The sequence below is a fragment of the Bubalus kerabau genome, chromosome 11, assembly GCF_029407905.1.
Source record: "Bubalus kerabau isolate K-KA32 ecotype Philippines breed swamp buffalo chromosome 11, PCC_UOA_SB_1v2, whole genome shotgun sequence".
In the NCBI taxonomy this organism is placed as follows: domain Eukaryota; kingdom Metazoa; phylum Chordata; class Mammalia; order Artiodactyla; family Bovidae; genus Bubalus; species Bubalus kerabau.
The window spans coordinates 66,189,539-66,203,139 of record NC_073634.1 but is presented as its reverse complement, the minus strand read 5'-3'; the positions used below and the strand labels follow the sequence as shown (position 1 = coordinate 66,203,139).

Below are 13,601 nucleotides of genomic sequence, written 5' to 3'. Positions count from 1 at the left end.
GGGAACTGGCGCTGCCAACTTGTGAAATCCAAGGGAATGCTGTGTTGTCACAATAACTGGGGGGCATTCCTGGAACTGGGGGAGTATGTTTGGGCAGAAGTGCCAGATCCCAGCTAATTTGTTCTGCTAAGAGTGGCAAAGTCCTGTGTAATAAATAGTTTCAAGGCCCTCATACTTCCCAATGTCCTGTATGACACAAAACTGTACAGGAAAATCTTATTCATAAATTATTTGAGCTTACAGACTAACTTTAAAGCAAGGTATTTTTGTGCAGTTTGAATATACACTGAATTTTCTAGGACTGAAACTTCTGTGTAAAACGTGGGATGATTTGTTTTGCTTTGTTCAGAATATTTTCAAGTATCATTCACTTTCTGGGAAATCACATCACTAATGAAAAATTGTAGGATCTGGGCCCTTAATCACACATGCTAGTAACTGAGTATCAGTCTGAATTTAAAGCTCTTTCATTAATGGTGACTCTAAACTCAGAAGCAAGCACCTAATCATTTTGTTTTAGAGCATTCACATCTTGAAATACATTATTTTTACTATGAATTACTCTCCTTCAGTATTTAACTTTTAAAAACTTTACAGTATACTTTTTTATTTCTATTTTTTAAAATATGTAATAATCTCTTCTACCTATTTATCCCACCCTCCACCATCATCTCTGGCAACCACCAATCTGGTATGTTTTTTATATTACAGTTAAGTTATATTGATGTTTGAGATTATGTGTGGGGTAAATTCTATTTATGGATTTCATTTCAGGATGAAAGAAGTTATAGAATTTTGTTATAAAAAGAGAGCAATAGAACTGATCCAGTTACACTAGATTTTGAAACCAAAACCTTGGCAGGCAAATAGTTTTTATTGAGCCTCCTTTGGGTCAGATTTTGTACAGATGCTAGACTGATGTCAAAGCTGAAACTTCAATACTTTGGCAACCTGATATGTGAAGAGCTGACTCATTGGAAAAGACCCTGATGCTGGGAAAGATTGAGGACAGGGGGAAAAGGGGACGACAGAGGATGAGATGGTTGGATGGCATCACCGACTCAATGGACATGGGTTTGGGTGGACTCCGGGAGTTGGTGATGGACAGGGAGGCCTGGTGTGCTGCGGCTCATGGGGTTGCAAAGAGTTGGACACGACTGAGCAACTGAACTGAGAACTGAGTTGTGATATATGAAAATCCCACTGACAATCCATTTTTCTACTGACCTCCTATAGTAAGTCTGGAGAGTAAAAGCTCATCCTTTACAATCTGTGCCAAACATCCATTAATTCTTACTTCTGTAGATGAGTTATTCACAGTGTTAGAATCTCTAGGCAACTATTTGCATGTATTCAGTTTCAGAGCTCAGCAGGTCTGACTGCAGCCCAGCTTGGCAAGCAGAGTCAAAGAGGCATCCTGGTAGTCACATCTTTGTGTAATATCCTCCCCTTGAGTGTGTGTCATGGTGGAGTGTGGGGGTGGGGGCTATGACTTGCTTCCAGTCAATAGAATGGCACTAGTAGTAAAGAAGCCGCCTGTAAATGTAGGAAACACGAGTTGTGGGTTCAGTCCCTGTGTTGGGAAGATCCCCTGGAGGAAGGCATGGCAACCCTCTCCAGTATTCTTGCCTGGAGAATCCCAAGGACAGAGGAATCTGGTGGGCTACAGTCCATGGGTTGCAAAGAGTTGGACACAAATAAAGTGACTTAGCATGAGTATGCGCACAAACAAAATGCAGTAAGGGTAATGGGCTATCACTCTTGTGATATGATTACATAAACTTGTGGGTTCTATCTTGCTAGAAGACACTCTTTATTGCTTTCTGGGCTTGCATACTGATGAAACAAGCCACCATGTTAGAAAGACCCATATGACAAGACACGGAGGACAGTCTCTGGCCAATAGCCAGCTAGGAACAGAGGCTCCCAGTGTGAACCTCAAGGAACTGAATTCTGCCAACAACCGTGTGTCCTCAGAGGGGAATCCTTCCTCAGTTTAGCCTTCAGATGAAAGCCCAGCTGTGGTTGACACTTTGCAGCCTTGTAAGAGACTCTAAAGCAGAAAACCCAGCTAAGCCATGCTAGGATTCCTGACACTACAGATTCTGTGGGATAATAAATGTGTGACTTTAAGCTGTTAAATGGTGGTAACTTATTATACAAGAGATAATACACCCACCAACAGGGTTAACAAAACACAAAAATGACTTTGTTAGAACACTCAGGCTTCCAAAAGACAGCCAACAGCTAGAGACGGCAATTCAGCATTTCCTCACTTGCTTGTCTATGAAACCTGAATTGCTTTCAACATACTTAAAGAATACCCGAAAGTACATGGCTGTATTTAAACAGACAAGATGTGATCTGTGAATTAACCATTGCAAAATAGTGATCTGAAATTTGATTCCTATTACAAGCATTACTTATTTTAAAATGAAGGTAGAAACAGGCTAGGCATTGGTATTGGTTATTTGTTAATGTATAGATGAATAGCAACTTACTTTTGCCTATGATTTCCATTACAAAGCACCTTTAACAGTCTTGTTGGGTATTTCATTTCCATTTGCTATACTAGTTAGAAGCAAAAACAGGCCCTGAGCCAAGGTTTCATCCATTCTACATCCACCACAGTAGTTCTCAGACTGAGCTGGCCACCTGCTTCTCTCCCTAAAAGGACTGAGAAGTTAAGGAGAGAGCTGGGATAGAAGCCCTCTATCTTCTCCATGGGGGATGATTTCTCCTACAAATACTTCACATCCTTCAGAAATGAGCTGTTTCCTCACTCGGTACAAGCACAGCCTCTCCCATAGCCTTCAAACACACTCTCTGCCAAGGGTCACAGACCACTTGTTCAAACCCTACTATCTGGCCAGCCTGGTGTCTTTAGAAAGCAATAACCCAATACTGCCTCACCCAGAATGGATCTTAACTCACAACTTCTAGACCAATCTGTTTTCAGATAGTCTACAAAATCCAATGGGAATAGAGAGGTACATTCAATACTAGAGTCAAAACGGCAACTCCAGCCAAAAGAATCAAATTCCTAAGAAGAACATGATGTGTTCTGGCAGTTTCTTGTAAAGTTAAACACACACTTACCATATGACCCAGCGTTTCTACTCCTAGATATAAGTTATATGAATAACAGCATTATTCATAATTGCTCAAAACGGAAATGTCCATTAACTGATGAATGGACAAACAGCATTATGATAAATCCATACAAAAGAATTCTACTTGAAAATAAAAAGGAATCAATCACTAATATACACAACATGGAGAATCTCAACAACACTGTGCTCAGCAAAAGAAGCCAGACAAAGAAAAGTACATACTGAGTGATTCCATTGCCATGAAACTCTAGAAAAAGCAAAACTAATCAATAGTGATAGAAAGCAAAACTTTCTATCCAAAGCTGCCCAGGGCCAGGGATGAAGTGTGGGAACTGCTGAGAAGGATCATGGGAGACAAAAATGTTCACTGTTTGGATTATGGTAGTGATTAAGGGGTTTATCTATCTGTCAAAACTCATTGAACTGCACCCCTGAAGTGGGTGCATCTTTTGTATGTAAATCATATCTCAAAATTCCTTAAAAAGTTAGGACAAAAGATACACTGCTAACTGCAAAGGAGATCTGACAACCAAAAAACATACACACATTCAACGGGATGACTGAACTTTTTAGATTACACAACTCAGCTCTCAAATATTAACCCCTTGGGAGGAAATGCCTGGGGGCAATGAGTTGAACCCACCAAATCACTCTCTCTTAGTTCCCCTCGTTGCCACAGGCCAGGAGCAGGAGTGCCCCCTGCCCCACCTGCCCTCCAAGGGGCAAGGGTGTGAGGCTGCAGGATTAAGATGCAGGGGTTAATAGTCAGCCACCTGTTGCTCTGGCTAAATGAGAAAACCACCATGGGAAAAGAATAAAAGCAAAATACAGCAATACAGCATAACCCAAATAAAAGTATATTGGGTTGATCAGTTGGGATTGTCATGCCCTGCTAAGCTAAGGAAAAACATAGTGTGAACTTTGGAATGCTGAGTCAGTACAAGTTCAGAACGCTGCTTGTGCACACACTAAGATGTTTTCCCAAGGCATATGCGGGTCTATGACCTCTAGCTAGGTGATAGCCCTTGTACAAGAAAATAACAAATATAGTTTAAAGTAATCAATAAAATGGGAGATGTGACTGGGGACATAGGAGGCTGACTTCATTGTAACACAACAGATACTCTCTGCTTGCCAAGACACTAAATAAAAGTGATGTGGCTCCAAGGAACAGGGCTCTTGACCCAAGAGGTCTTGAGTCCCCCGGTCCCATCTTTAACACTTTAATTCTGTCTCTAGTTTCTTTTTCCCAAACTGTGCGTCGACCACTTTCAATCCCTACTTGCTGTGCTGGCCGCAGCAGTAAGACAAAACATTTTTCTCTACTCTTCATAGATCCTGCCTTTGGTGTTGTATCTAAAAAATCATTGCCATATCAGAGGTCATCTTATGTTATCTTCCAGGAGTTTTATAGTTATGCATTTTACATTTAGATATGTGGTCCATTCTGAGCTGATTTTTGTGAATGGCACAAGGGCTGTGTTTAGATTCACTTTTTTTGCATGTGGATGTCCAGGTGTTCCAACACCATTTGCTGAAAAGATGTGCCATTCTACTGCCTTTACTCTTTTGTCAAAGACCAGTTGATCATATTTAGGTGGGTTGATTTCTGGGCTCTCTACCCTGTTTCACTGATGTACTTGTCTGTTCTTTTGCCAACACCACACTGTCTTGATCACTGTAGCTTTCTTTGTAGTGAGTCTTACAATCAGGTGTGTCGGTTCTTTGATTTTGTTCTCTCTGCACTCTTCTTTCCCCTCTTTCATTGGCTTTTAGACACAGATGCTGCAGTGAACTCAGGCTTTTTCTTACTGCTGAGCTCTCCTGTATTGATGGATCATCTGCTCCATCACACAAGCAGTTTTTTCCCCCAGAGCTCTGTCTCCAAGCACTTTTCCCAGCTCCTCACATTGACAGAGTAACCTTGGGTGCTTTCAAAATGAGGAACAGGATCTTAGAGTGATCAGTTTAACTCTTCATTTAGTGTCCAGAGATAGGAATTCGCTATATCTCCCATTCACATTCCATACAGACCAGCACCATCCAACAGGACTTTCTATATTTATGCTGTCCAATATGCTAGTTGTGTGGCTACTGAGCACTTGAACAATGGCGAGTGCTACTTAGAGTCTGAATTTATTTTATTTACATTTAAATTAGTTAACTTTAAATAGTTACTTGTGACTGGTGAGTTGTGGACCTCACAACTCCAGTACAGATTTGTGTTGTAAGATCCACTGTCTGGAAATCAGAAGAATCAAATGCTCCTCAGGCTCACCTCTGCAGAACACTCAATTTCACTGGGTACTAGTATGCTTCTAAACACTGAGCTCCTCATTTTATTCAAATTCTCAAATATGTCCTTTATTCTGTTATTTGATTCTGAGAAATGTTCTGGAATTACAAAATACCAGCTGTATTTCCCAGCTCTAAGGAGCACTCTATAAAAGATGTAATACATTAGACAGAATATAAAAGAGCAGCGTGCATCAGTACTTACAATGTGGTTTTGTGGAACCTGTGTTTCAGGTTGTCTATGTGGAGGTGGGGGTGTCTATATGTGCATGCTATCATCTAAAGTGTATTTCTCATAGTGCGTCTAAGTCAAAAACATCTGCAAAAGTGCCAAGACTGTATTACTACATCCAGAGACCCAAGTCAGATCAAACTGGGAGAGAATGAATGGACTTGCCAGTGCTTTACGAACATTTGGACACATAGTTTAAAGCAAACAGAAAAACTGGTATAAGCCAAGGCCAAACTTGCGAAAGCAGAACTACTGTGAATGGTACTGAAGACACTCGAGCAGCTCACACCATGAAAACTTCACAGATGTTCCTTCTTTATACATCTGGTCCTGTTTGTTCTTCTGAGCCTATTGTCAAGGATGGTATGCATTTCCCTGTTCCATATGAGAAGAATGTAAAGCAATTTACTTTTGCTTAGGTATATTTTTTTTTGTTCCAACAGCATTTCCTTTCATTTAACTTCAAACAGTCCTTAGCCAACTTATGCACATTTCAAAGACTCTTCAGAACAGGATATGACACTATATGTACACCTGATAAATATATATCATCTGTAGTGTTCATTGTTACAGAGTTAGCTAACACCTTCAGATCTTGGTACCCCCTACAAGGTCAGGAGCAGAGGGACAGCTGGGGGTGATGGGCCCACACTATGGAGACAGTAGGGGGTCGGGGAGTAAACTATCCTCTTTTTGAGGCCCACATTCAGTTTTAGATTCCTGCTGGAAAGGCTAATGCCCGGCCCCTGGGGTGGGGGGTGTTGGAGGAAACAAGGCTAAGAGGACCACTCATTCTCTGTATCAAGTAGCCTTCAGCTGTCCCCAAGAGGTTGGGACATGCTAGGATATTAGAGAGACACTCATATACTAACTCTTTCGATCCCTGTAACAAATCTGGGTAGTGGCTACACTATTATTAACCCCATTCTACAGATAAGGAAACTGAGGTACAAACGGACTAAATGACTGTCCATATAGCTAGTAAGTGGTAGTGAAAGTGAAGTGAAAGTATCAGTTGCTCAGTCGTGTCTGACTCTTTGAGACCCTCTGACTGTAGCCCGCTCCTCTGTCCATGGGATTCTCCAGCAAGAATACTGGAGTGGGTTGCCATGCCCTTCTCCAGGGGATCTTCCCAACCCAGGGATCGAACCCAGGTCTCCCACATTGCAGGCGATTCTTTACCGTCTGAGCCACTAGGAAAGCCTGTGGTGGTAAAGCTGTATTCAAACTCAGGTAGCTGACCTCAGAGTCTGTACTTCATCACTAACCACACTGTCTCCCTGGATTTATGTTCTTCAGGTCTGGTGTCGAGCTAAAGAAATTAGTTTTAAATTACAAGCTACCAGTTTCAGTGACTAGGTAGGCTGAGAAAACTCCATTAATTTGGATCCATGTTTGATTTGCTAGGAGTCTTCATCTAGCCTACAGAAGGGAGAGACGTAGGTCAGATAACCTGCTATGGTCAACATTTAAATAAAAGATTCATCATTCACTCCCTTGACTGTGATCTAGGGACTCAGATCTCAGTCGCTGACAGTTTTCTTCACATCTACTGAAGAAATGCGTTCTTTGCAGGCTGAGAGGCCTCATAGTCACCCAGTTCTTGGGAAAAAACCTAGGACCTAGAGCCTCCTTCGAGCAGGGGAAAGGCTCCTAGCACTGTCCTCTGTTGAGAAAATGAGCGCAAGAAAAGCAATAGAGCCTAGAAAACTGGGCAACAGGCAAAATCTCAGTTGTCTTCACCAGGCACACAGCAGCCATGGGTACACTTCTGTAAGACAATGGCCCAGGGCCATTCTCCAGGCTGCCAGTGCAGATGGTGCCTTAGACCCCTGCCTCCTTGGCACATCAGTGTCTGGTCTTCCATTTCAAAACCACAAATACTAGCACTCAGAGGAAGGTTACCTCAATCCTTTCCATTAACAGGTGAAGAAACCTGAGGTCAACTTTGGAGACCAGACACATGTCATGCAGGGGAAAAAGAAAACAGATGTTGGGGATGATATGTGAGGATTTCTGCCCCATTTCAGAATGGAAGGCTCTTCTGTGTTTAGTTTTGATTTTCTCCATTTCCCAAATGCTCTACATTGTTGATTCTGTTAGTCCAAAACATAGCCACTGTTCACCAGGATTTTTCTCCAGGCTCCACAGGGTTCCCAATAGACTCAAAAAGCTCTATTAACTTCAAGTCATCCTGAGCTCTCCACACATTCTTTTCTTCCCACCCACTCTTTATTTCAGAGTATGAAAAGAGAGCCGGGCTTCACAGGTGGTGCTAGTGGTAAAGAAAGTGCCTGCCAATGCAGGAGACATAAGAAACACAGGTTTGATCCCAGGGTCGGGAAGATCCCCTGGAGGAGGAAATGGCAACCTACTTCAGTATCTTTGCCTGGAGAATCTCATGGACAGAGGAGCTTAGAGAGCTACAGTCCATGGGATTGCACAGAGTCAGACATGACTGAGCCACTTAGCACACACATAAAAAGAGAATCATCCCCATTAACTCATGTGAACCGGAAAAACATCATCACTCATAATCTTGCTCCATTTATAACAAGAGCAAACATTACTGGGTCAGTCCTATTCTTAGAGCTTTACAAACATAACTCATTCAACCCTCATCACAATCTCAAGAGGCAGGTGTTCTCATGATTGCCATTATAAAGACGAGGAAGCCAAGGCACATTTATGGACATGTCCTAGTACCCACAATCAGTAAGCAGTTAGAGACCAAGAACTCCACAATGATTGGGTCCCTGAAGACCTGCTTAAAAGTCACTCTGGGTCACATCCAGTAACGAGTTCTGACATTCTCCCAGGTTCCTAAGCATGGCGCTCAGAAGGAAACCATAACTTTCCCACCTGCCAGCTACTGTCACTTCTCAGCTCTCTAAGGTCCTGCTCTAGCCTCAGCCCCACGCCCCAGTCTGCTGTGCTATTTCTAATCCATTGTGTTGGGAAATCACAACACTTGGCAATAGCATTCTGAATTTTCTAAAAGGCTCAATCAGTATTTGTTAACTTCATTTCTTTCTGACTTGAAGTTCCATCTTGAAAAAATAAATTAGAAATCATGGCAGAGAGATCCAGTGGGAGTTTGGGGCATCTCCACCATCCAGAAAGATCATGGACTTGAGCAAAGCCTTGGTCACAGCTGCACTAAATCACCTGAGGCTTTTTCCACTCCTTCCAGGTGTGTAAGTTCTAGGCAGTTACCAGGGGGCGGGCCTGCAGGATCACTGAGGTGTTTGCCTGCAGTCTCATTTCATCACTCGCCCACAAGGCAGAAAGGACTGCACCCTGCCTTTGCCAGGGAACATGCCTGGAGTCACATGAAATCAGCATCCGTGAGGTCTCTTTGAGGGAAGTAATTTTATTTATTTATATATTTTTTACTTTTTGGCCACACAATGCAGCATATGGGATCTTAGTTCCCCGACCAGGGATCAAACTCGCACCCCCATTGGAAGGTGGAGTCTTAACCAATGAACCACCGGGGACCAGGGAAATCCCAAGGGAAGCAATTTTAAAGCATTTACCCAGAGGGTCCCCAGACTCAGGAGGCACTTCCACATGACTCAGGATTCTGTTTCTTCTCACATGGGCTCAAAGAGAACGTCAGATTTAACCCACATACTCGCTTTCCTTCACTGAAGGGGCTCGACTCCTCTGCTTACAAGAAGTTAGTGTCATACCCTACCTGGTTCCTGGTCAGCATCTGCATCAGGGCAAACATTTCTGAGATGGGACTAGACCAGCAGCATAGCCTCATTACTATGGTGTGCTGATTTGGGGAAGGAAAGAGTGGGAGAAATAGAGCCCTGAACCAGAGGGGAACCAGATCCATAGCTCTTCTCTCCCTCTTTTGATAAACCACTCTGTGGCCTTGAGCAAATCACTTAATCTGTCTCAGTTTTCTGAGTGGTAAAATAGGGTCTACCACTTACCCTACCTTTATCTGTGAGCTCCTGGATTAAATAAGGTCAGCCACTGGAAGCATCATGAAACACTACCTACTTCCAACAAGCCATGACAAAGGTTGTCTTGATCCTTCCCTGTGTTTTCAGCACAAGTCACTGAGAGTCTACACTTATACTGGCCACTAAGTCATGATGCCGGGTCATTCACTTCAGAAGCAGGAGTTGAAGAGACTCGGATCTAAAACTAGAAAACCACAATCAGGAAATAAGTCCCTTCTTGGGCTCGTGGTAATACGGTAACCCCTCACTTCTCCCCCTACACCTGTTTCTTAGCCATTGCCTCTCTCTTGGAGACAAAAGAGTGCTACCAGTCTCCCTATGTGTACCACCAACACATCAGAACATCTACACTCCTTGAGCCACTGATCCCTGCCAAAAAGACTCCTTTAAGCCCACAATCGTGCTCCCTCACTGATACATTGAAGGTAATAAGTCAAAGGCACATGAAACACCACCTACTTCCAACAAGCCATGATGAAGGCTCATCTGGTCCTTCTGTGTTTTCAGCCTGAGCCACTGCGAGTCTGCACTTACGCTGACCGCTAATCCATGATGCTTAGCAGTCAGTGTAAGTGACCACTACTCTCAACCTAAGTAGACTTTTTCAGTATCCACCTAAAAGTTAGTCCGTAACAATCTCTAAAGACTCCACATAATAAGCTACCAGACACTAGACAAAGGCTATATCTCATTAAAGTTGTAATAGGCCACCTCCACCTATCTTTTTGGTAAGAACTTTTTGGTCCCCCTTATGGGTTTTTTTTTTTTTTTCTAAAGTAAATGCCTTTGACTTTTTCTGTTGTTATAACTTTATTTTTTTTAATATTTTAGTTTATTTTATTTTTTAACTTTACAATATTGTATTGGTTTTGCCATATATCAAAATGAATCCGCCACAGGTATACATGTGTTCCCCATCCTGAACCCTCCTCCCTCCTCTCTCTTAAGTGGCAGTCATCACATTTTCCTGAAGGAGAAATGGAAACAGCAGGAAGTCAAGTCACTTTGCCCAGTGTTTGCTCTTTTTCACAGCCTCAGCAATGAGGAGCTTTGCTTCAGTGACTCAAGACAAAACATATGTCCAAGACTCTGATTCCAGAATTATTGAAAACCCAGAGAGGGAGCCAGCCAAGCTCTCCCCAATCAACTGAACCTGGCCACATCAGTAAATGCCTCTAGGTTGAAGTTTTCCCATCTGTGAACTCTGGGCTAATGGAGAAACCAAAAGAAGCTGAGGCTTTGGCGAATCCACAAAAACTACATTTCTAGGGATGAAATGCAGCTTTACAGTCCCCCAAAGCAGCAAAGTTAACTGAAGATGCTTCTTCCTCCTCCCTCTCTAGAATTCACATCTTCCCACAAATAAAGCCCCTTGAAACTCACAATACTGTACAGTGGTCCTGACTATGCAGGTGGAGAGCAACCTATCCCAAGCTCCCCCGGAGAGGCATGTTTCTGGGCAATGAGCCCTGAACAACTCACTCCAGCCTTGTTATTCTTGGGTCCACTGACAACCCTTCAAAAAACTGCCAGCTTCTTCCCAGCCAAAGGGCTGAAACAGATGCCATAGATTACAGGGGAGAATGGCCCAACAGGCAAAATTTAACCAGCACTCTCCGAAGCTTCTTTGCACTACCTAGGGAGAAAATTAGGTGAGAACATAGGGGCGTGGTTGGAACGTTTTCTAGAGAGGGCAGCCAAAGCGTATAAGCGAAGTACAGGTGAGACCTCTGCCTCTCTCTAGCACACTCCCACCTAACGGTAGGACGGGTCTTGCTGAAAGATGGAGCCCTGGTCCTTGAAAATGTCCGGTGCGACCCGGCTGACGTTTGCACAGGTGTGGTCAACACTCAAAGTCTGCAGACGTTATTTTGACATTTAAAACTGTTAAAGGCCACCAGCAGCCAATTAAGAATGATTACGGGGGCATATGAACTAGAGTGCATTTAATGAGCTGGCGTCTCCCACTGAGGCTCAGGAAGGCGGGGTGGAGGTCGCGGGGACATTACCTGGTTAGGTCAAGGAAGGAGTCCACTGTCTCTTTGGGGACCGGTGGGGGCCCCGAATCCTCCAGACCCAGGTCGCTGGACTGAAGGGTCTGCGAGCCAGATCCAGGTTTGATGATGAAAGCCAAAGCAACCGCGAGAGCTGAGGCTCCTAGCGTGGTGAGGCCGAAGTAGGCGATGGCGATGCCGCCCAGGCGCCCGAGAGAGCTGGCGTCGAGGGAGGCGGCGCCCGACACCAGGCTGCAGACCACCAGCGGCAGGATGATCATACGCAGCATACGGAGCAGCATCTCGCCCGGAAAGGCCAGGTAAGTGACCTGTGTGCGATTCAGCTTGAGTCCACGCAACGCCGCGCCCAGGCCGGCACCCGCCACCACCCCGGACACCGTGAGCAGCACAAGCCCGTGGCGCCGCAGGAAGCCGGCGCAGCGCCCCGCGCGTCTAGCAGTGGTTCCGGGCTCGCCAGGCCCCGCTGCAGGCCCCTCCTGGGCGCTGTCTAGGTAGCCGTTGGTCTCGCTGCTTTTCTCCATGGCGCTGTCCGTGGCTTCGAGCTGGAGGAGGCGGGGGACTCGGGCTCCGGGAAAAGACTCAGCTCTCAATGAACGGATCCCGTGGAGCAGGCGAGGTCCGCTAGCTGTGCCTAGCGGGTTCTTGGAGTCGGCCTGCTGGGGTCCCCGGCCTTGGCGCTGGAGCAGGTGCGGGAAGGACCAGGACAGACGCGGGAGACCGAACTAGAGCCCCGGCCCGAGTGGATCGCCCCGCGCCCAGCCTTTCACTGCGGCCACTGGCTGAAGATGATGCAATGAGGGAGCTCGCAGAAGCGGAGAAAAACCCGAGTGCAGAGCGGCTTAGGCCCACCCCCTTCACACCCACCGCCCCGCCCCCTGCGGCTCCGGCCAATCAGCATCCGAGAAGGGCCGCCGCGCGCCTCGCGCCGGGCTCCAGGCCACCGGTGCCGGGGGAGGGGCGGCCGCTCCGGGGCCGCCGCCTGAAGCCGCTGGGGCACGGGGTGAGCCGGCGAGTCCCGGCGCCCACAGCCTCCGAGGCCCGGCTAACCGAGGCGGGCTCCCGGCGACCGCGGGGCGGGCCGCGGCCTGAGAGACGGCCCGGGCTCGTTGGCACCTGCCGGGGCCTCTCGGGCCGGCCGGGGTCTGGGCCCTCGCGGCCCGAGGGTCGGGGAGAACGTGGAACGCCGAGGCGTTCCTTGTCCTGGGGATTGGGGGAGGGGCTGCCGGCACCGTGGTACTGTCGCTCCAGTGCCGCCCGCCCCTCCTGCGAAGGGGCCTCGCGCGGTGGAGGGGGGATCCGAAGGTCCTCCCACCACATCTTACTCCTGCGTCAAGTCCCCCCTCTAGTCCTGTGTGGTTGCGTGCGATAAAGCCTTGACCCGGCGCAGGCCTTGACGTTGAGACAAAGGATGGATGGATGGATGGATAGGCAAATGCAAAAGCCTTATCACCCTCCCAATAAGGGGTCTGACAAAGCTTTACTCTTAAGTGAAACGGGGTCCTTAATTTAGCCCCTACACCCCGCCACTTCGCACCCTCGCGTGCTCCTAGGCGCTTGGCCTGAGGCCACCGGGATAGGCCCTGGGTCACCCGGAAGCTGTCTTCCATTGTGTGAGCTGAGGACGGAAACTGAGAAGAAACAGCTCTCACCACCACTTCCAGTTGCGTTTGTTTCTACCGTGTACCTTCAGCTGAAACAACCCACTGGCTTTTAACCTTTTCCATCCCCTGGTCTCCAGCCATCCCATGAAAGTAGTGCAAAGATTCAGCCAGCTTGCTGAGATGTTTCTCTAAGGTTCACATTAGATTCATTTCCTTTTTATTTCAAGTTTTATTTAACAACTGCTCTAGTCGTGGCAGATATAAGAGAAGTCTATGCAGAGGCGTCTTACTGTCACATTTATTAATTAGATTTTCATATTCTCTCATTCTGCTTTTGAAAGGAATTGTTCTCTTAAGACATCTGT

At 46.0% G+C, this 13,601-nt stretch overlaps 1 protein-coding gene across 1 annotated transcript in view; it reads right to left on the bottom strand.

The window, feature by feature from the left end:
* The window catches only part of SLC1A4 (solute carrier family 1 member 4), a 29,995-nt gene extending 17,527 nt beyond the window's left edge, over positions 1-12,468 (bottom strand). Inside the window, exon 1 of the mRNA XM_055540477.1 lies at positions 11,630-12,468. Within this exon, the coding sequence (XP_055396452.1) occupies positions 11,630-12,156 (527 nt within the window). The 5' untranslated portion in view covers positions 12,157-12,468. The remainder of the gene's footprint in view (positions 1-11,629) is intronic.
* Between the last annotated feature and the right edge of the window lie 1,133 nt (positions 12,469-13,601).